Source organism: Paramisgurnus dabryanus, chromosome 3, assembly GCF_030506205.2.
Source record: "Paramisgurnus dabryanus chromosome 3, PD_genome_1.1, whole genome shotgun sequence".
NCBI classification, from domain to species: Eukaryota; Metazoa; Chordata; class Actinopteri; order Cypriniformes; family Cobitidae; genus Paramisgurnus; species Paramisgurnus dabryanus.
In genome coordinates, this window is record NC_133339.1 from 46,539,435 (window position 1) to 46,564,201 (window position 24,767).

General features: G+C 39.0%; 1 protein-coding gene across 1 annotated transcript; it reads right to left on the bottom strand.

The window, feature by feature from the left end:
* Positions 1 to 570: 570 nt before the first annotated feature.
* tecpr1b (tectonin beta-propeller repeat containing 1b) lies at positions 571 to 23,279 on the bottom strand. Its single transcript, XM_065263363.1, has 25 exons — positions 23,155 to 23,279; positions 22,415 to 22,647; positions 21,109 to 21,294; positions 20,781 to 20,903; positions 19,467 to 19,589; positions 18,832 to 19,006; positions 18,484 to 18,599; positions 18,300 to 18,401; positions 16,651 to 16,781; positions 16,089 to 16,534; positions 14,500 to 14,603; positions 13,621 to 13,776; positions 8,200 to 8,349; positions 7,955 to 8,112; positions 7,504 to 7,631; positions 7,243 to 7,336; positions 7,072 to 7,168; positions 3,485 to 3,564; positions 3,344 to 3,400; positions 3,092 to 3,266; positions 2,880 to 3,015; positions 2,156 to 2,248; positions 1,733 to 1,839; positions 1,527 to 1,646; positions 571 to 1,368 (listed from the first exon to the last, which is right to left on the bottom strand). Exons 2-25 carry the CDS (start codon positions 22,640 to 22,642, stop codon positions 1,249 to 1,251), a joined length of 3,405 nt encoding a protein of 1,134 aa, XP_065119435.1. The 5' UTR covers positions 22,643 to 22,647; positions 23,155 to 23,279; the 3' UTR covers positions 571 to 1,248.
* Between the last annotated feature and the right edge of the window lie 1,488 nt (positions 23,280 to 24,767).

Here is a 24,767-nt window from a genome sequence, read left to right on the forward strand (position 1 = left end):
AACGTGGCTATGATTTGTGCTGATGCCGATGTTTAAATTGTAATTTTTCACAAGTATGCAGTTAAATAGCCGCATCCCTGACGTTTATGACACACCAAGCCGTTTGAAAATCGGTTGAAAATTGAGCAAAATATAGTTATTTCAGCACTACATGCACAATAGACTTTAATGTTATAACTGGACGAGCGGTCCTGTCCTAAGATGGCCGCCGTGTGACGTCGTCGGGTCCCATTGGCTCTCAGCGCCGGTAAGCCATCTAGCCTTTATACATATCTATGGTTTCAGCAGTAACAACAAAAACAAGCGGCTGTCGCGGTCCGCACGTAACTTCAGGTAAACTCCGCTAAGAATAAATAACAACAAAGGACTTATTTATATAACAACCAAAAAAAACCACAAAGATTACCTAGGAAACCAAAACATTTGTTATTTTCGACGAGGCATTTGTTCAAGAGATCAGTTTAGCAACTAGTCAGACCATTAAAACAACAAAACCAGAAGTAAGGTTCAGATCCAGACGTGCGTCCGATGAAACCGTCTTAAGTAAAATGATATTTTTGTTTTATTCTGTCAACTACCGACAACTTTTCTGGCAATTTGTTAAATAAAAATTTGTTTTTATTTGGATTTAATTACAGAACATTTAAATGGGGAATTTTTTTTTCTCAACAACAAAATACTAATGCTTTTACTTTATGTCCCTCCCAAGGTTTTCTGGACAGAAACTGGACTAAAATGGTCACAAAACATCTAGAAATGATGATTAAAATCAAAACTCTTAATTTAATATTTTATTTATTATAATTTTATATATTAATTAAATATATTTGTATATTTTTCATTTCTTCTACCCATGTAAAGGAAGATGCATATAATGACAGTTCTTTATGCTTAATGGGGCGTTCACCGCTCCCTGCCCATATTCGCTGTAATGTCTAAAAAATATTTGCATGCTGAAATTCTATAGTGACCGCCCCTTTAGGTGGAAATATTTCAATTGTGTGGAAAACATATGCAATTATTAGTGAATGAGACCCATACAGATGACAGAAATACAGTATGACACCACACTAGAAAAATGTGACCTGTTCAAAACAATAAAATAATGAGATCTAAACATACAGAAATCAAAAGATGCCCAGCATTCAGATTCAAAAAGGTCGTGTGCATTCAACAATTAAACAAGTCACATGTGGTTAAAGGACACTGGGGGGCAGACATGGAGAAAATGGGCTGATGGAGGGTTGTCTAGCAGCTCATGATGTTCCCATTCACCTGACTCTGTGTCCGGCTGGGATGTGGACTGCGTGGAGTCACCCGCTGAGCCTCTGTGGAGTTTCCTCTCACTGACACGTGCTCCCATCCGCCCTGAATCAGTGCATTGGAGAAAGTCACGACACCCCACTTCACAATTATAAAGTTTTACAAAGCATTGAAAAAAATGTAGTTTTGTCCAGGTTGTATAGACTTCCTCGAGTGTTACTTTAAAGATGGTCGAGTGGGTACAAGGAAATTGAAGGACTCACCCCGATGCCAAAGTCCCAGCTCAGGCCTTTAGCGTACATGGGCTTCACTCCCAGTCTGTGGCACACAGTTCCTGAACTTTCCGATGGAAAACCTGGCACTTTATCGGCGATGATCCAAACCTGGACAAATAAAATCATTTATACCTTACATCCCACATTAACTAATTAATGTCTGTTTTTGTGCATCAATGTGAAATCTTTCAGACCTGATCCAGTTGTCCAACAGACACTTTACACACATTACTGGAGATGAGTTCCCACGCAGAGCCCTGAGGATAGCTGGGTGTCAAACCCTGTCTGTACCACAGATTATCTGTACAAACACAATCGGATTTACAATTAAAGTCTGTGTCAAAAGCCTATTTGCAAATATTGGGTCTCATTCAGTAAGCAAGCATACGCACAAATTTGTTCATGAAATGTGCGTTCGGAATCATGAATCAACAAAAACTTTCATACAAAAAATTTATTTTAAATGTATGCAAAAACGTAGACCACACGTGCGCAACTGCGCACGTGTGGTCTACGTTTTTGCATACATTTAAAATAAATTTTTTGTATGAAAGTTTTTGTTGATTCATGATTTCTAAGTCAAAAACCGTCTCTTTTCAAGTCAAAAACCGTCTCACTGTTTTCATCCACAGCACAAACCGAGGTGCGGCCCACCGACACCTGTTTGAGCGTTTGTCTCGGAGGACAGGGGATGTGGTACCAGCACTCGCCTGCATTAAAAAAAAAGAATAATAACATTTACCCACATGTATACAACTCAATTTCAATTAATGGGACATTTCACAAGACTTTTTTAAGATGTATGCGAAGTTTTAGCTCAAAATACCTCAAAGATAATTTATTAAAACATGTTAAAATTGACACTTTGCAGGTGTGAGCAAAAATGTGCCGTTTTTGGGTGTGTCCTTTAAAATGCAAATGAGCTGATGAAATGCAAACACTGATCACCATAATAGTGGTTTGTTGAAATTGAAACTCAATTGTGCTGTCAAATATTTTCTCTCTCTGTGCACTTATTGGCAGTGCTGTGGTTGGATAGTGCAGATTAAGGGGCGGTATTATTTATGACATCACAAAGGGAGCCAAATTTCAATAACCTATTTTTTACATGCTTGCAGAGAATGGTTAACCAAAACTAAGTTACTGTGTTGATCTTTTTAACATTTTCTAGGTTCATAGATGTGCTGGTGACCCAATTATTGCACTTAAACATGAAAAAAGTCCGATTTGTCCCCTTTAATATAGTATAGAGCTCGAAAACAACTTTAAATCCAGCAGTGTTTTAGTCCTGCCCTTGTTGAAATGGTCAGACTTTCCATGATCAGGATTCTGTGGTCTCACCGGCTGGGTTGTGGGCAGAGACAGAGCCCCGGTAGAAGATGGCACCGTCCCTGGCAATAGCCCACACCTGGTGACCACCTCCTATGCAAATGGACTTAAACGGCTGGTCCGTCCCCACATGAAGCCATGAGTCGCCCTGCGGTTTCACAGTTTTGGTTAGAGGACGTCACACATGCAATGCACTTTTCAAAGCACGTAAGTTTAATGCTCACGGCAGGGTTGTCGGCCGTGACTCCCAGGCGACACAACACGTCTCCTTTCTCGCTGATGGCCCACAGAGGAACCTGCTCTAGACTGCACTGAGCCAGACACGGCAGGATGGTGATGTCTGTCAGCCGGATGGGTGGAACCTTCTGCCAAGGTCCGGTGAGATTGATCTGACACTTCCTGTGAAAAACCACAGCTGTTTTACATCACTTCCCGTTTTACTACGCTCGGCATTGGGGTGTGGCATTTGAACTGACCTCACCCATCGTCTGCGTCGCACGAAATCCTTCATTGTCTTATAACCGTGAAAGGTCCTGTATGATGAAGACATAAAGACATGTAGCTCTCAGTTTAGGTCATAGGTGACTTTAATATGATCATACAGAGAGATAACATACAAAGTGAACTCTGCAGAATACTGCCAGCCTTCTTTGTCTGAACCTCCAGGGACACCGTAATCTACTGTCCAATCAGAAATCTGTAAATATAGACAACACACAACTGACTAGTTTTCCACTGTACAATAACGTTACTATATAATATTATTTTTTTAATACAAGGTAATGAGAAGACCTTTAAAGACCCCAAAGACAAAAATGTTATGATCCTCACCAGGATTTTGCGACTTTTTTTGGTGATTTTTGCGAACAAAATGACATCATTAATTTCCCCTAAACTGTGTGTTCAGTTATATAACCATCTTTGTTTACATACATTTTTGATGATAGACATTTTGACATGTATGTGACCGTTCAAGTGCATAGCCTAAAAGGAGAAAGGAGTTCGGTCCTTGCACGCTGAAACGTGGTGGCATGCGCACATGGTCTTTTGTCTCCCAACAACTTACAAGGACTACAAAACAATAAACTGTAAGGCATTATGATATTGCTTCGGTTTTGGCATTTATTTAAGACGGCAGGTGCCCTGAACAGATTTTTATTCATTCACATATATCCTTATGAAAACAATGCATTATAACTTACAATTAAAAACTTTAGAAATATATACAGATAATATGGTGATGTTTGCCAAACGTACCGCATGTATGCCGACGGGTGAACTATTTTGATGTAACATGTGGAATAATAGGCCTGTTAACATGTCATTTGCGGTTTGATGGGGGTCTCAATAGGCACAGGGGGACTGCGTGTCTAAAACCCAAGATCATTTTGATTCATTCTGAGTAGGATAGTCAACTGGCGGCCCGGAGGCCAAATGCTGCCCTCCAATCATCTTTATCCAGCCCGCCGATCATCTTTGTCTGATTTAAAATAAGCATGGTTACTTTAAAGCCGCCTTTCCACTATACATGACAAATGACGGCCGATAAACCGGAAGTAGAGTCGAAAAGGGGCTGCGATGTGTGCCAACCATCTGCGGATCCAATTTGCGCTTTTTGGTGCATTGAAAAAATAAACTTGTGCGACTACACCACATGTGAAATGTCGACTGGAAGTGATGTAATTCAGTGTGTTCAAATCAAAACACTGTATGCAAGGCAAGGCAAGTTTATTTGGATAGCACGTTTCCAGGACTTACCCGTTGGGGGCCCCTGGGCTTAAGTAAATTTTGGGCCCTACACCTCTAAGAATAAAAGGTACAAAAGCTTTCACGGGGACGGTACCCTTTAAAGTAACACGCCCACATTTTGGGAATTTAGCTTATTCACCGTATCCCCCAGAGTGAGATAAGTCCATACCTTTATCATCTCTGTGCGTGCTGTAATTCTGTCTGACGCAGAAAATAAATGTGTGCAAGGTAAAAATTATGAATTCTTTTTTATTTAACTTTATCAGTAACACTTAAATCCTTAAAAAAAAGTCAATTATTAAGTATAAATATATTCGTAGATTGAATGCTCTTGCGCTTAAATGAGCTTCTCTCCTATGTTGACACACAAAGCGTGTGTCTCAATCAGCTCCCTTGTTCAGTAGTCAGGGCACTGATCAGGGAGTCGGCCATTTTAAGGGCTGTCTCAATCGCAAAATCCGTTCAGTGCACTGGAACGTTCGTTCCCTAAAAATTCCCACAATGCAACGCAAAACCCAGTGAGCATCGATGTTCCCTATGTTCCCTAACCGGAAATCACGTGACCTTTACTGAAGCTCGCCAACCGAACGTCACGTGATCCAACTCAATAAACTTTATGAAATGTTACAGAACTTTTATAAAGACAAACGTTGTAAATATAAACACACATTGCTACACAGTAAGGGACCACAATCTACTCAATATTTAAAATAATAATATTTATTTAAAATTGTAAATATATTTATTACATTTAAAATGTAATTATATGCCTCCAATTTTATGCACAGATATGTAAGAGAATAATGACAGCATTTTTCACAATGTACTGTTTTTAAAATTAAGTCAGAGAGATGTTGGTTTTGCCGGTTGTTGATGAGTAACAGCTGTGAGTGATTACAACGCGCTTAAGCAGCCACGTGACAGAAAAATAAGTGAACATTGTCCCAATGTGAAGTGAGCTAGGGTCCTTACCGGTGCCCGAACCTGTGTACACGATATACTGATATGAAGAATATACTGTATGCATCATATGCTTCTTTTATCTCTTTCACCGCCAGCGTTTTTAAAAAAAGTTGCCAGCCAGCGCCAGCGTTTTTCATGATTTTCACCAAAGTTTAATGCCTTCCAGAAAATGTTCTTCTTTAAATAAATAAACATACAATATACCAAATGAAAGAACAGACCCTCTGCTTTCAAACAAAAAAAACCGTTTCATCCTACCTTTAGTGGTTCTTTTGTAATCAGCTTTTGAATATGGGTAGGTTTCTGCAAAAACACCATATTTTGAGCAAAAAGCAAAAATAATTCCATTTTTGTGACGGACTTTTCATAGAGATCCCATTCAGAGCGATCTTTAAAACAGACACGGACATGCAGCAACTTGCCATAGGGCAATACTTCCGGTTTTAAAAAGTTGCGGAAGGGCGCCACCTGGTGGATAATAGCGGTATTGCGGAAAGACGGAAAATCTCGTCATTGGCGGGGAAGCGTTTTCTCCTAATTGACGAGATATCTCGTCAACGGCGGGGAAAGAGTTATGTATGTATATACATCAAAATGTAACAATTTCTATAACAAGTAATTTTATAACTTGTTGTTTATTTTTATAAAAACTCTGACATAACTACGACACATAAGTTTCATAAGTTTTTTTATACATTGCGACTGCCACTAGGGGGTGAACTCCGATCGAATGTAGTGTACAATAAAAAGGCGGTTTAGCCTATAGACATGTGTGTCACCGTTACACGTCTGGATGGGACTTTGTTTGTTTAATGGTCTGACTGGTGGTTAAAATGAACTCTGGAACAAATATCTCGTCAAAAATAACAAATGTTTTGGTTTCCTAAAGACAAGGGGAGACGGCAATCATGGATCACCGCAATGTAAGGGCAGCTGGTTTAACATTGTATACGTTATATTACACATTTTAAACAGCAACGTAAGCTCAGTGTTGTTTTTTATAAGCTTTAGCTATGAAATATGAAGTAAAGTAATCTGGTTGTTGTTTATTTTGCTTGTTATCAGCACTCAAAAAGGATTTTGTGGTTATTTATTCTTAGCGGAGTTTACCGGAAGTTACGTAAAATGACAAATTATGTAGGATCGCAGAAAAATGAGACATTTTGTTGCTTTTGTGCTGTGTTCGGCGATCGCCGAATCTTTTCTGTACGTGTGTATGGGCCAGATCTGCAGTCGTCTGTTGTCTGGGATACACTTTTGTCCAAAGCGCATTAAACTGTGCATTTCATCCATGCATTTTATCAGAGTATGCACCTCTTAAAAACGAACCCAATGCAATGCTTTACCGATTGAGCTACAGATACCCACACATCTGTGGCTTCATATTAACTGAATTCTGTTTTGATGGCTACAAGACTTCCCGAGGGCTTGAAAAAGAAGTGAGAATCAATATTTTGCTATAAGGTGAAACTTTCACAACTGAAAGGTTTACCCATGTCCACTGTGGTGTCGGAGGCTTGGTGTTTTCTTTGGTGCACTCTTTGAGACCTGAAGTATCACTCCACATGTAGCGATCTGTCGGAAGACCCCTGTGAAAGAGAGAGGAGACAGCACGATTATGAGACATCATTAAAAGGTCATTAAGGAGTTCATGGACACTTACTTATCCGTGTATCCTGTCATGGGATTCCACCGCTGGTTCTCAAAGATGTAGACGTTCCTGATGTCAGTTATTGTCTGCTTAACATTTTCGTCTCCTGGAATTATGACAACTTAAACATTAGAAACAGCATGATTGCTGGAAAGTGTGCTGACTGATCTCAAAGTAGAATTTTTTTTTAGTTTTTAAATGCTGGCTTGTCAGGACCAGGACTAGCTGAAGCATGCAGATTAGTAGGAGCGGTGCAGTTATCAACAGTTTTACCCTGAGTCGAGTCTCCCCTGCAGCCCCCCGTGTAAACCCACGCAGTGTGATCGTGACCGACGCCCCACACCACACCCAGACTGTTAGACTCCACACAGAACAGGTGACCCGGGACCTGACGCCAGAACCTGAACCCAACAGCAGGCGCACACGTACAGCACAAACACAGAAACACAGACGCTCACGATGCATGCCAAGCAGATCAACGTAACAATAGTGATACAACATTAGAATGACAAGCTGTGAACCAAATTGCTTCGGACAGTCATGCAAGCCTAAATATTTAAAAGTAACGGTGTCTTATATTAAAAGATCAGCTCACCTACATTACCTGCGGTAGATAGATAAGTGCACTTCAGAAACAAACACTTAAACAGCATACAGTAAGGAAGCTCACAAGGTTTTGGAGCAGGGCTGAAGTAAAGTGTGACGATGATGATGCCGTTCTTACATTTGATCGCATGGTAAATACTGCGCTGCGGCCTCCAGACACGGTGACGGTTCATGGACCATGATATCACCTTTAGATGTCACAGCCCACATGGCCTGTTTAGATATACGATCTTCAAGACCTCTGGACTCGCAGCACGACTCGTTCAGCAGAGACAACTGCAGTGATTTAACACATCCAGAAATCATCGTCGTAGATTATAAAAAAAAGTTAAAATGCCATCATCATTTTCGGATGACTTTTACCCAAGTACTGAAGTCCTGTAGAAAGCGAGTTGCCAGTAAAATGGGTCGTCTCTGTCGGGTGCGTTCTGGTGTGTACACAGCCATAGTGTAGAGAGAGTCTCTAAACACAGGCACCAGTGCAGTCACCTCCTTTATCGAAGCGTGCAAATACTGAAAGACAAAATATAAGAACTTCTGCTTTATTGATTTAGTCTAGTAGGAACTGACTGCAGGTTACAATGCCCCGGCAAACTGTGTAATAAACTGAATTCATTGTGAGCTGTTATGCTGCGTTTACACCAACTACGGTAGAGGCGTGAAGCGCGAGTCATTTCAATGTTAAGTCAATGTAAAGACGCGTTGATGCGCATCTGGAGGTCCCGCGGCGTGGATGAGGCGTTTGGCGCGGCGCGGAAGACGCATTTCCACCTCATTCGTGCGTCTAGTTCGCGCAAATTAAGCATTGTGCGCTGTACGTGCGAATGGTGCTTTTTGTGCATTTTGCGGCTCATGCGAATTTGCGGCTGACGCCCGAGTTGAAAGATTTGAACTTTGGCGTAATTTCGTGCCGCGTTAACCAATCAGGAGCCTGCTTGCTGCTGAGGTGGCAGCCCCGCCCGGAGTCACTCATTCAACCAGCGCTTGATATTGTCCGTAAGCAGTCACCTGGAGCTATACGACACAAGTTCTTATTTCTATAGAGGAGACAGGAATAAAAAGGACCTCGCTTGGAAGAGTGTCAGTGAGGACATTGGGCAACCTGGTAAGTTGTAATACACATTTCACTTTTGAGTCACGTGATGTTTATCGGCCCGCGCCGTTTATTTTCCCCCTATGGTAAGGTGACTAAATACAAACCGGTAACTTTCTCATGATAAATGCACAATCAACATCAGCCATCTTGCAAACAGACACCCGCATAGCACTTGCCGCTCCCACAAGAAGCGGATTTTGCCTTTGAAGCGCGTCAAATGCTTGCGTTTTCCGCGCATCTACTTCGCTCTACACGCGCGAATGCATTCAAACTGCTCAAGCGGCAAACTAGACGCGATTTTGACGCCTGAAACGTGGGTGGTGTAAACGCAGCATTAGCATGACAATGAGAAGGTAAATTATTGAACCCTTGGAGGATTTGGGTAAAAAGACAATTTTAGCTTTTAACTCTTTCCCCGCCATTGACGAGTTATTTCGTCAATTAAGAAATAAAAAAAACATGCATGAAAAAAACGTGTTTTCTTGATGAGTTTTTATGGTTATCTGTAATACCGCAATTATCCACTAGATGGACTCAATTTATTAAAAAACTGAAGCAAATTTTTTTTTATTAATCGTTCTGAATCTGATCTCTAACAAAATTCCTTCATAAAAATGTAATTATTTCAGCTTTTTGCTAAATAATATTTATTTTTGAAGAAAAATACCCATATTTAAGAGTTTATAAGCAGAGAAAAAAAGATACATAGATAGGATGAAACGTTTTTTCCCTTTTGTTTGTTTGTTTGAAAGCAGAGGGTCTGTTCTTTCATTTGATACAATTTTCCTGGAAGGCATTTAGTGAAACTTTTGTGAAAATCACAAAAAATGTTGATCGGCTAGCGGGGAATGAGTTAAAATAAACAAAATATTTCTTTAATTGGTGCGAATGACACTCATAAAAGAATGTGTGTGCATATAGGCCTATGTAAAGACAATGGCCAGAGTAACGTTTATACACAAAACTGCATTTACACTGGATTTGGAAGGTAAGGTTTCTCACAGGTTGTGATGTCACACAAAAAGGAGAGATGCGCACATGAACACAACTGTGAAAAACCAGTTAAGGCATTTAAATACACCTTGCAGAATCTGAAACATGCTGAACATTTTGAAAAATAAAGCGGAATATTGAAAATTAAGGTTTAGTCCTGCCCTGAATTAGTTATTTAACATTGAGAAATGTTTACGGAAAGTTCACAACAGGATAACTACGGTTGTGACATCATTACCCTTTCGGTTTCTGATTGGCCTGTTTTTAGTTTCAGTAAATGATCTGGGTTGAATGAGAAGTATGTTTTGTAGAGCAAAAACAGGTTTTATTAAAAGCTCTCAAAAGTCATATAGAAATCTGTGTTTGGGGTTTTTTAACTTTTTAATCAGCTGAACCACATTGACCTAAATTATTTCCTTCAAGTACCACCTAAGATTTTAGGTAAATATTTCAGCAATGTAATAGCATTAGCAAAGACTTTTAGTTTTCATTCGTTTTAAAAGGAACGTATCACGAAAATCTGTCTTTAAAGTGCTATAATTGGGTGCTTCTATCAATGTAGAAAATGTGAAAAAGATCAACCCAGTAACTTAGTTTTGGTTAATCATTCACTGCAAGCATGTGAAAAAATAGCTCATTGAAATTTGGCTCCCCTTGTGATGTCAGAAGGGGATAATACCCCCCCCCCCTTAATCTGCACTATCCAACCACGACACTGCCATTTAATGCGGAAATCAGCTCGTTTCATTTTAAAGGACATACCCAAAACATTTTTACTCACACCTACAAAGTGGCAATTTATACATGTTATTATAAATTATCTATATGATATTTTGAGCTAAAACTTCACATATGTACTTTGGGGACACCAAGAGGTATTTTACATCTTAAAAAAGTCTTTATCAGTAGTATTTAACATATAGTACCATTATTACCTGTTATTATTATTGGACCTTGATCTGATTATTATCTTTTATTGTTCAGTACATAATAAAACTTATCTGTCCATTTTTCATGAGCTCTCAATTTTCTGATATATTGTATATGTGTTGTGTAATGGTCGCAGATTTTACAAATAAAATGTATGTTTTATTTAGATTTTAACAAAATAATCTTTTACATTTCATGATTTATTTACAACCCCAAATCAGAAAAAGTTGGGACACTGTAGAAATTGTGAGTAAAAAAGGAATGGAATAATTTACAAATCTCATAAACTTATTTTTTATTCACAATAGAATATAGATAACATATCAAATGTAGAAAGTCAGATATTATGAAATGTCATGCCAAATATTGGCACATTTTGGATCTCATGAGAGCTACACATTCCAAAAAAAGTTGGGACAGGTAGCAATAAGAGGCCGGAAAATTTAAATGTACATATAAGGAACAGCTGGAGGAGGACCAATGTTTAGGAATGGGAATGTTGTCCCATTCTTGTCTAAAACAGGCTTCTAGTTGCTCAACTGTCTGAGGTCTTCTTTGTCGTATCTTCCTCTTTATGATGCGCCGAATGTTTTCTGTGGGTGAAAGATCTGGACTGCAGGTTGGCCATTTCAGTACTCAGATCCTTCTTCTACGCAGTCTTGACGTTGTAATTGATGCAGTATGTGGTCTGGCATTGTCATGTTGGAAAATGCAAGGTCTTCCCTGAAAGAGACAACGTCTGAATGGGATCATATGTATCTAGAACTTGGATAAACCTTTCAGCATTGATGATGCCTTTCCAGATGTGTAAGCTGCCCATGCCACACGCACTCATGCAACCCCAATCCATCAGAGATGCAGGTTTCTGAAATGAGCGCTAATAACAACTTGGGATGTCATTGTCCTCTTTAGTCTGGATGAAATGGCGTCCCAGTTTTCCAAAAAGACCTTCAAATTTTGATTCGTTGGACCACAGAACAGTTTTTCACTTTGCCAAAGTCCTTTTTAAATGAGCCTTGGCCCAGAGAAAACACCTGCGCTTCTGGGTCATGTTTAGATATGGCTTCTTTTTTGACCTATAGAGTTTTAGCTGGCAACGGCGAATGACACGGTGGATTGTGTTCACTGACAATGTTTTCTGGAAGTATTCCTGAGCCCATGTTATGATTTCCATTACAGTAGCATTCCTGTATGTGATGCAGTGCCATCTAAGAGCCCGAAGATCACAGGCATCCAGTATGGTTTTCCGGCCTTGACCCTTACGCACAGAGATTGTTCCAGATTCTCTGAATCTTTGGATGATATTAGGCACTGTAGATGATAATAACTTCAAACTCTTTGCAATTTTTCTCTGAGAAACTCAGAAAACTATTTTTCACCGCAGCATTGCGGGAATTGGTGATTCTCTGCCAATCTTGACTTCTGACAGACACTTGCCACTCTGACAGGCTCTTTTTATACCCAATCATGTTGCCAATTGACCTAATAAGTTGCAAATTAGTCCTTAATCTTTTCCTTATATGTACATTAACATTTTCTGGCCTCTTATTGCTACCTGTCCCAACTTTTTTTGGAATGTGTAGCTCTCATGAAATCCAAAATGAGCCAATATTTGGCATGACATTTCAAAATATCTCACATTCAACATTTGATATGTTATTTATATTCTACTGTGAATAAAATATAAGTTTATGAGATTTGTAAATTATTCCATTCCTTTTTTACTCACAATTTCTACAGTGTCCCAACTTTTTCTGTTTTGGGGTTGTATAATTAGGGCCCGAGCACGGAAGAGCAGGCCAGAATGTCCTGCACCGATAGGTGCGAAACCCTTTTGTTTTCCTTAGGATTATTTATTTATTTATTTTTAACACTTTTTGGCACTAAGGGCCACTTAACATGCGATTGTCCCCAAAAGTAATGGAAATGCTGTAGAGACATTGTAGATGGTAAAATGGCATTGCATCAAAGTTTACTTTTATTTCAGGTATATTTAAGGCTCTTGGCATGATTATATTGGCACACACATCAAATTTGTTGGCTGTTATGTGTGGACAAAAAGGTCAGACAAAGGCGAGTCTCTTTGGTGGCTCACTAGCACCCCATTCATCTAAAATGTGGGGTGACTTTTACATACAGTCCCCAAATGGGACAGTAATGACCTAAAATAGTCCACTGATATTTACCCACTTGATGCACTTGCCCACCATGCATTGTTTTCTGGGAGGCACCGTATAGCAATAAAAATGTGCGAGGACTGCCATCGCTGCTTGCAGCTATATTTAATGAATTGCTGTAGTTTGGGAAATCCAGTGCTATACTATGAGCTCATCTAAGGTAAATGCATGTTTTTAGTCTGTGTGTGTGTGTGTGTGTGTGTGTGTGTGTGTGTGTGTGTGTGTGTGTGTGTGTGTGTGTGTGTGTGTGTGTGTGTGTGTGTGTGTGTGTGTGTGTGTGTGTGTGTGTGTGTGTGTACCTGGTAATTATCACGTTGTGGGGACCAATTGTCCCCACAAAGATAGGAATACCAGTGTTTTTGTGACCTTGTGGGGAGGAAACAAGCTTATAAATCAAACAAGATGATGTTTATTGAAAATCTAAGGTACAAGAAAGGTTTTTGTGATGGTTGGGGTTAGGGAATGGGGCAGGTAAGGGGAATAGAATATACAGTTTGTATGGTATAAAATGCATTACGTCTATGAAATGTCCCCACAAAACATGGAAACCAGAATGTGTGTGTGTGTGTGTGTGTGTGTGTGTTTTACCTTCTTCTGCTGGTTTTCAGTGTAGTAGAGGTAAAGGATGTGATCTGTCTGAGCTCCATCACCCCTCACCTGTTCCAGCATCACACTGACATCTTCCCATTGATAAGGAGACCAATCCCTCCACCAATACATACAACCTCTGGTTACACGTACACACTGAAACACACACACACACACACACACACACACACACACACACACACACACACACACACACACACACACACATCATGACACAACATCATAGTACTGTATCTACTGCCCACTGACCTCCATCTGTTCACAAACAGCACATTTAATAGTGTCACTTGTTGGCAAATGCTATTTACACTAGCTCCACCCATGAATGTCTAATTGGGCAACTAAAATTGAAAAAAGATGATTCAGTGGAGCAGACAGTAGAGCGTGTGGCTTGTGGAAATGGATTTTAATGTGATATCGCTGGTTTAAATTGACATATTGCGACATAATACTTTTAATTGATTTATTTACAATAAAAATTAAGTCTTTTTTGGTGGGGCCCATGAAAATTTTGGCAGGGCAAGTGAAAACCTGAATTATTAGCTATTGCATCCTATTAATCTACAAAACGACCGTGGTGAAGATAGTGTCTGCCAATATAAAGTATAGATACAATAGCATCAAATTACTATTTTCACTTATTACAAATGTAATAATTTGATTTTTTAGTTTAGTTTAATCCTCTTTGCCTCTAACAAGACATAGGGCATCAACAACCGTCCTCAATTCGTTTTATTTATTAATTAAAACTTATTTTCACCTACTGTAGATAGCACATCACTAAGAAAAAGCTGATATCGTCACAGTGTAAATAGTATCAAAGACTATTTTTACTTAGTGTAAATAGCCCCTGCCTACCTTCTCTATGGTCGAGTCTTTTTCATGTTGAGTTTTCTCAGTCTGTGTTTGTGTGTTTGTAGTATTGAGAGCAGGGCTGATGGATGGAGAGATCGGTCTTGCATCTGAAAAACAGAGAGAAAAAGATGATGAAGAAACAAATATCTCTATCTCTACTTTACTTAAATAACCATTCTCAAGAAACAGCACTGTTCCTGTGATTAATACATTAAGAATGACATTTCACAAGACTTTTTTAAAAATGTCAAATAAATCTTTGGTGTCCCCAGAGTGCGTATATAACGTTCTAGCTCATAATACCATATAGATAATTTATTATAACATGTTAAAATTGCCACTTTGTAGGTGCGAGCAAAAATGTGCCGTTTTGGGTGTGTCCTTTTAAATGCAAATGAGCGGATGAAGTGCAAACACTGATCGCCATGATGTTGGTTTTTTGAAATTGAAACTCAATTGCGCTGTCTCTTTCTATTTGCACTAAATAGCAGTGCTGTGGTTGGATAGTGCAGATTAAGGGGCGGTATTATTATAATAAGTTCCCCTTCTGACATCACAAGGGGAGCCAGATTTCAATGAGCTCTTTTTTCACATGCTTGCAGAAAATGGTTTCCAAATTTTAGTTACTGGGTTGATGTTTTCACATTCTCTAGGTTGATAGAAGCACTGTGGACCCAATTATAGCACTTAAACATGGAAAAAGTCAGATTTTTTATGATAAGTCCCCTTAAAAAGTTCAAAGAATAGTTTTCACAGTATATATTTTAGATCTCTAAATCAAGAAATATGCTTTTTTTTTATAAATGTGACTTTTGTCTAAGGCTGAGTAAAAACTGCCATAATTCCCTATTTTATTTTCATCTCAGAAAGCTTTGAATTCAAATACTGTTGTGCTGTGAGTAGGGCTGTCACGGTTATGAAATTCGGCTGACGGTTAATTGTCTAATAAATTGTGACGTTTTCATTTAATTCTGATACATTTTTTTGTTTGTTTATGAAATCATTTTCACACATTGTTGTGATTATTTACATTAAATATAATTACGGTACTCATTTATAAAGGCGCTGCAGCTCCCCCTTGTGTTTTTTAGAGAGATGTACAATCATTGCGGTGATCTGAAATTATCGCGATAAGTTCAATCAATCCCGATGGGACGATTATTTAATCATTATGACAGCCCTAGCTGTGAGGTTTCAAGTTAAAAAACAATAAATAACTACTGGCACCTTGTATGATGATGATAACAACATATTTAGGATTAGAGAAAATGGTGTAAACTTTGCAAAACTCATTTTTGTTGATCACTAATTTCAACATTAGGTGATTACAGCCCTGGTACCTTTGGGTCTGAAGTGAATAGATATGATTTCCTAAAAATTCATAACATATTCAGGCACAGATAGCACTGTTTACTAAGTCAGACGTACTGACGTACTTTGGCATGCAGAAATGCGTACATGGATTTTTTCTAGCGGACCAATCACAGCGCTTGAATATCATTGACTAGGTGTTACACTTTTGGGGAGGTGCACATCAGGCTAGAGCTTACAGTCGATGCAGAAGTATAAATTAAACTTCAACAGTGCTGCACCTGTGGTGTTCAGCCAGCGGATAGGTAGGCTGAAGTCTATGTCACATCCTCCACCGGCGACACAGGCCCAGGGCGGCACTTCCTCTTGATCCACCGCCCGCTGCTCCAGCTCTAAGGGATACGTGGCTACAGTGTTGGGAGCCGAGCCTTTCATCTCTTCCAACTCGACATTACTCCACGGTGTATCGCCGCCATCTGATTGGCTGCACGGAAGTGTCGGGGTCATGATAGACGAATCGGGCCCTTCACTCATCACTTGATTTCCCTCAGGTACATTGGGATGGGCAACAGGACTATCAGACACCAGAGAAGAGATAAAGCTGTCGCTCGTGATCTTTGGGAGGCATGCCTTTGAAATGTCGGTGTCATCACAGCCCAGAACAGAACCCTGGGAAGGAGTCGTGACTTCACTACTGAAGACAGCAGCATCAGTAGGTGTGCAGACACTGAGGGTGATGTGAAACAGAGAGGTTTTCAGAACCAGGACGCCATCTACTGGACACATATGACGTTGTTGTGGAAAAAACATAAGAAAACTTCAATGCAAATTTGTTTCAACAACCTGGAATGATTTGTGGTTGCACTGCAGTCCAGCTGGGCAGAGACGGTGACCCACGACCTGCCAATGACCTCTGTGGCAGTCACGCCATGACGAAAATACACCATCCGGTCATCGCTGCCAACCCCCCATACCTGCATTATAACAACATCAATTCTACAATGCATATGTTTATTTTATTATTATATTATTTAATATATATATATATATATATATATATATATATATATATATATATATATATATATATATATATATATATATATATATATATATATATATATATATATATACACATATATACATAAACACACACACATATATATATATATATATATATATATATATATATATTAACATCAGATAAACCTCAAGCACCATGGCAAGATTTATTGTGGGTTAAAATAGCATCAAAGTCTTATTTTATGTTCTTAAACACTTTTTAAACACAGTTTTATGGGTGTTTTCAAAAAAGAAACTAGGATTGTATTACTAGTTCACTGTATTACTAGTGGTGACTACACTGAAGAGACAAAAATATTATATAACACAGATTTATTTTTAATTTTATTTCCTAAAGTTATTTGTGTTCCTTTGTAGTAAAATTCCCTTTATTTTGACATTTTTATTTTAAATTTTTAAAAAGACTTTTTCGAAAGTATAATTCTCATGTACAGAATAATGTTTCTGATTAAGCAAAATTGAGGAAGATGATAAAATACTAGCAATGCAGCTGAGTTTAACACACATGCAAACAACCCCGGCGGTCAGAACTGAAATGTGAGGTATGGAATGATGGGGCACAAGCCAAACTCAAATTAGATATACTCCCATATGGCTGTGTGTGGGAGAGGGGAATGGAGGTGTATATATATGGCTGGGGTAGGCAGTGGGCGACAGGAAGAGCCAGGCAGTCTTCGGGTCAAATTTCAGAGAGAGAGAGAGAAAGAAGAGAGAAAAAAGTCTGCATCGCTTGCAAACTCCACACTGAGACTCTAAAAGTCAACACCCATGGCAATTTGACGCCGCCAGACCTTACAGTTCATGCCTGTCCTGACTGTGCAAGAGGAGGGGCAAGTGTAAGCTGGAGAAGGTGATTGGATGGTGGGCATTTATGCATATAAACATAGACAGTGAATACAGTCGGCCTGTCGTGCCGAATGAATATATTAGTCTGTGGATCTGAGGATCTAATGTTGGTTAATCCCCAAAGTTACATGTGAGAACGCAAGTGTCATCAGATCTGCGTCTTTCCCCGCCTACAACGGATGGGTGTCCCCCAAGGGCAAGTACTAAGCCCGCTAGAGTTGTCCACACAGGAGAAAATGATTATTAAGAGATGAGATATGATATCACCAAGCATGGTGTGAATGCACTAAACTAGTTTATCACTAGGTTAGTGGTGTTTCATGAAGCAAGCCTCACTGTTGTTCATATTTTGGGTTATTATGGATTTGAAAAAAAACTAAACATTAACCCTAAGTATTGGACTTTGGTGCGTATCTTATTCTGCATCATTTGTGAAATAATAAATCAATCACCTTGTTGAGGAAGTGCTGTGCAAAGAAAGCATGTTAAATATTTTTGTATAGTTTGAATGACAGTAAATAGGAGTACACTGATATATCCCATACTGCAGTGTTTATTCTTACTTGGTCATTGGGCCCAACACTTAGCATCACCATCTCTCCACCAATACTAATCCAGCCAGAGCCAGTGGGATTGTGTGAATTCACCCCTCTCCTGAACCAAACCTATCACATAGAAAAATATACTTACACATAATATAAGTATACAACATGTATCATTTAAATATATCATTGAAAATCATCCTACTTTGTTGTCCTTAGTAATGGCCCAAACCACACTGAGACCAACTGCGATATGAGCAACTCCTTTCTGATTCGGAGACTCCACCACCTCCCAATTGACCACCCTGAGAATATCAAAACCTCTCATTTATAGTTCAGACCATCTCAAGTCTCAAAAAAGTAAAGTTAGATCTGAGAAAATCATATCACATGTTTAAATGTGACTTAGGCATCCAAATCATTTCCGTGGCCACTGTATGACATTGCCGTGACCATGATGATTTCACCATAAATAACAAGTCATTCCAAACATGTACTGTATGCATACAGTATGTGTGAATTTAAAGTCCAGCAATAAATCTTAGCGTCAGACCTTTTGGGCAGTCTCTGCTGATGCCTGTTCTGACCAACAGTTGTCCGTCCCAGAGCACGGCCCACATCAGGTCTTTTGGGCCTGCGCTAACCTGAGTCACCTCTCTAGGCACATGGACAGACTCCCAGCTGGTTCCCTCTGGGTTCTGCTGCCTGATACCTGTACGGAACCAAACCTGTGAAGACAGACGCACGCTTTCTCAATACATAACATACAACACAAAAACATTCGGCGAGCGTTTAAATTAACCTCTAGGGTGGGCACACGCATTCCTGTGAGCAAGTGATATAAGGCAGCAGGAGTGGAACACATAAGAGGACAACGCTGACCTCTAGTGGTGAGAAATCTATACTGCATCTTTGGGTGCATCCCAATTCAGGGGCTGCGTCCTTCGAAGGCCGTATTTGAAGGCCAAGGGTGACCCAATTCGAATGCTCCTTCTAACTTCAGAGGCTGCAGCCTTAGAAGGATCCAGACCCTGAATTGGGATGCACCTTGTATTTGTAGCCTAAAGGAGATGCAAACCAAATAAAATTTGTTTGTTTATCTAAACTGTAAAATGAAAATCAATTACTATCACAGATGTCTGAAACACCAATATTAACAGATTCGGATGAAGAAATGTCTTACGGTACCTTTCCTTGCTGGGACACAGCCCACAGGTAAATGTGCTTCTCAGGACTGTCACTCATGCCCCATCCTCCACAGCTAATGTCAGTGAATGGCTCTGGAGGAGGTCTGGCTTTGTCCACAGGCACCTGCACAAAAAAGAAGATGAAACACTAAATCACATGCTTTAAGAAAAATCCTTGGTTGTTTTACAAAACTATTAAACACATACATTCACCTAAAGGATCATTAGGAACACCTGTTCAATTTCTCATTAATCCAATTAATCTGCTCAGTTACTGGGATTTTTACGCACAACCATTTCAAGGGTTTACAAAGAATGGTGTGAAAAGGGAAAAACATCCAGTATGTGGCAGTCCTGTGGGCGAAAATGTCTTGTTGATGCTAGAGGTCAGAGGAGAATGGGCCGACTGATTCAAGCTGATAAAAAGGGCAACTTTGACTGAAATAACCACTTGTTACAACAGAGGTATGCAGCAAAGCATTTGTGAAACAACAACACGCACAACCTTGATGCGGATGGGCTACAACAACAGAAAACCCCACCGAGTACCACTCATCTCCACTACAAATAGGAAAAAGAGGCTACAATTTGCACAAGCTCACCAAAATTGGATAGTAGAAGACTGGAAAAATGTTGCCTGGTCTGATGAGTCTCGATTTCTTATGAGACATTCAGATGGTAGAGTCAGAATTTGGAGTAAACAGAATGAGAACATGGATCCATCATGCCTTGTTACAACTGTGCAGGCTGGTGGTGGTAGTGGTGGTGGTGTAATGGTGTGGGGGATGTTTTGTTGGCACACTTTAGGCCCCTTAGTGCCAATTGTGCATTGTTTAAATGCCATGGCCTACCTGAGCATTGTTTCTGACCATGTCCATCCCTTTATGACCCCCATGTACTCATCCTCTGATGGCTACTTCAAGCAGGATAATGCACCATGTCACAAAATCATTTCAAATTGGTTTCTTGAACATGACAATGAGTTCTCTGTACTAAAATGGCCCCCACAGTCACCAGATGTCAACCCAATAGAGCATCTTTGGGATGTGGTGGAACGGGAGCTTCGTGCCCTGGATGTGCATCCCACAAATCTCCATCAACTTACAAGATGCTATCCTATCAATATGGGTCAACATTTCTAAAGAATGCTTTCAGCACCTTGTTGAATCAATGCCAGATACAATTATGGCAGTTTTGAAGGCGAAGGGGGGTCAAACACAGTATTAGTGTGGTGTTCCTAATAATCCTTTAGGTGAGAGTACATTTTTTCGTTTTAAAAATCAACAAACTGGCTGGTGTTTAGTCATGTTACTACCTTGGCCCATGATCCCAGTTCTTTATATCTCCTATAGCGAAGCCATCGCCGGCGACGGACACACGAGTTCCACTTCTTTTCTTTAGTGAAGGTGGCAGGGAAATCCACTGCATACTCCCAACCCTAAATTAACCAAATTAAACTAAGATTACACAAGTCCTTTTGAAATGATTTGAGTTTAATGATAATTTTTGCATTTGCAAGTGTGATAAGGGTTGAGTTTGAGATTAATTTAGTTTAAATATAAGATGGGTTGAGTTCACTAAAGGTGGACTAAAATTGTGGTTTAAGTTTGGGATGGGCTGAATCTGGCGATTGCGTCACTCACCCCCGTCTTTGTGGATTCTCTTCCACAGCTTTCATCATCCACGTACCAATCACCCTCCCACTCCCAGTTAGCCGAAGGTAACAGAAAGCTGTGAAGAGGCTGTTGATTCAAGCCGGACTCATCTGTCCACGACCAGCGGTCTGTCGGTAGAAGTGTGTCTGTGAAACCATCAACTGGGTTCCATCTCTGTATAACAGATAGAGACAAAACGATGCTCAACAGGACACTAAGAAATATGTCATCTGCAATGTCCTTGTGTCTGTCATTATACTTTACAAATTAATATTATCCTAATTCTTGTTGTATTTACTACAGTGGTGTGAAAAAGTGTTGGACCCCGTCCAGATTTCTTTTTTTTTGCATATTTGTAACACTTTAACGTTTCAGATCACCAAACAAACTTGAATATTAGTCAAAGATGACACAAGTGAACACAACATGCAGTTTTTATTTCCACTGAAACAGAATTTAGGGTGGGGCATATTGGGTGGCTCCTCCCCCTTTTAAAATAGTCAAAAGCATTTAGTTTACCCTACAGCCTGGAATCTGACAATAACCCGAAGATTCAAAAATGACGTCATAAAAGTAGTTTATTCATATTGTTATTATGAATAAACTACTTTAAAATTAATTATTTTATTCACATTTAAAGTGTTTTAAATGCTTATATCTTAAGTTTTGGAGCGCACTAGTTTATAAATATCCTTAAAGGGAACATAAAATCATACAAATCTGACTTTTCCATGTTTAAGTGCTATAATTGGGTCCCCATTGCTTCTATCAACCTAGAAAATGTGAAAAAGATCAACACAGTAACTTAGTTTTGGTAAACCATTCTCTGCAAGCATGTGAAAAAATAGGTCATTGAAATTTGGCTCCCCTTGTGATGTCAGAAGGGGATCTTATAATAAAAATAAAAAGCAAATTTTTACTCAAACCTACAAAGTGGCAATTTTAACATGCTATGATAAATTATCTATGTGGTATTTCGAGCTCGAACTTCACATATGTTCTCCAAAGATTTATTTTACATCTTTAAAAAGTCTTGGGAAATGTCCCCTTTAAGGTTAACATATTTACACTAAAAACTCTATTTTTAACTCATGGGGACTTTAAATAAGTTTATTTAGTTGCACTGCTTTGTGAATGTTATTTTACTTATTTAATATTAATAATATTGTTATGTTATTTAATAATAACACATTAACTGTTAATTTTTCCTTTATTTATTGATGTGTTATTTACTAAATATTTTACTTTGCCATTTATTTTTTCACTATTGCATATAAAGACATTTGAAACACACCTGGTTTTCATAGGTCTCTTCCTGGTGGCGTATAGGTACATCAGTGGGACAGACATTGAGATAAAGCAGATGATCGCATCCAACACCCCAGCAACACTGCTGAGAGGCCGTCACGCGCTTCAGCTCGAGCAGCAGATCCGCAGCGCGTGTCCAGCGCCCTCTGGCGGCAGACACACTGAAGACGCGGCCGTACACATCCACTGCCCACAGCAGAGACACGGCCATCATGGGCCCTGTGAAATATACACAATATAGCTACAATATAATTACATGCACTGTACATTGTATATACTTATGCAGTACATAGTAATGCAATATATAGGCAAATAAAATAGATCAATATTAAAAATTCACGATTAAATTAAGTTTGCTAATAATCTAAATTCCCTGTAACCTTATATGAGGTTAACTGATATGTTATGACTCAAAAGCATTTTAAACAGCATTTTTGTAAAGTGGGAGATGAAACGGTTGAGTGTAATTGGACACCTCGATGGTCCACCTGCACCAGTCTCAATAACGTTAACACTTTTTATTGCTGCTGCATTATCCTCCAATTCATTTAAACAAAATAAAAAAATAACAAACACAAAAAAATATTGCAAATTATTTGTGCGCATTGTTTTGGGTCATGTAAATTAAATAAAAAACTATGATGGTCAAAAACATAACGAATATACATTCCAACACAGATTCTGCTGAAATGTGCTGCACGTAAATCACGTATAATAAAAACTCACCGTCTATATTGTCTTGTGTTTGTAGTCTTCATATATTTCGGACATTATAAACATCACTCAAGCGTTTATTATTATTGTCAACATTATTCAGTCAGCGTCGCAGGACTCGGAGACTCAAAGCAGGAAGTTCGGGGTTTTTGCGCTCTGATTGGTCAGTGCTCACGGAAGTGCAGTGATCCAAGCTTCTGATTGGACAAACTTTGTGCTCTCGTATGTTTTTCCGTCGGACAGAAATCTTAGTTTACGTGATTTATTATTCATTACGCTTTAAATGATTGAAACTTAAGGGTGATACACGAGTATTAAGTTTTATAATTAACTTGTTAACTTGACTTACTTTATGCTAGTGAGTCTTAAAATCTCAGAATAACTTACAGTATTTTTTTTCAGATGCAGAAATGCAGTTTTACGAATGTTTTTATTTATTTATTTGTGCATGTTAGCAATGTTAAATAACAATATTATCGCTGTTATAAATTATTCACACTTAATAATTATTCTTTTATATCACCTCGCAACTCTGTATTTCTATAATAAAGCTGTAGTAATTACGTTACACCCATATATGTTGAATTATGGCTTTAGTGCTTAAATATACAGGGCATCAGCTGTTTTTCTTTCGTCGTTAATAGTCGTTAGTAGTGCTTTCACCATCCTAGTCGCGTTACCAAGGCCGCTTCTCAGTCCGAAAACTGCAGCCTTCAGAGGTCGCGTTCGCAGGCTGCATACGTCATCAAGACTGTCTTATTCCAGAATATTAACAATTTTAAACTTGACTGTTATTTAGTTAAACATAAATTGTTGTAATATGCTTATGACTTGCGAATGTAATGCTCAGATAACTTAAATAAACTAGGCTTGATGACGTATGGAGCCATGCGACCTCCAGAGGCTGCAGCCTTCGGATTGAGAAACAGCCCGTATAACTAAGTACATTCACGTGATGCCATTCAGGTAAATAATTCACATGTTATGACAATCAGATGCCCTGCATGCTGCACTATGAGGCCGCTGAGTGACATTTATTGTTATTAAGGTTATATTTAATACCCCTGTGCTTAATAAAGATCAGCATCCCAACCGTCTGGAAAGTAAAATTAAAGAACAATAATAGCAGCATGTGCGGTAGTAAACCAGTTGTGCTTCTGAGCATTTGAGAATTAGTGATGAATACCAAATCATTTCGGTCACTTGAATAATTTGCATGCTAACAATAATGATTTAAAAGCATTTCGTTCAGTGACCCTTGTGTGTCTGCAGGCTGATGTTACATCGCTAAACCAATAGGTGGCGATAAATTACTAGCTACGATATTGGCTTGCACTCCCTCAAAGACTTCGTTCACACTGCAAGCCTTAATCCTCAAAACGGAATTATAACTCATATCCGGTTTTTTTATGCCGTTCACATTATTCTTTTAAATGTGGTCGATATCAAATTCCACTGTGAACTGATGAGTAGTCAAAATTGGGCTCTTTGACAGTTACAGTATTGATGCAGAACATCTGGACCAATTAAACATGCTCTAAGCCTGTATGAATTAATTTTTTTCTGATGAACACAAAAGACGATGTTTTAATAAATGATGATAAGCACACAGCTGATTGTAACCA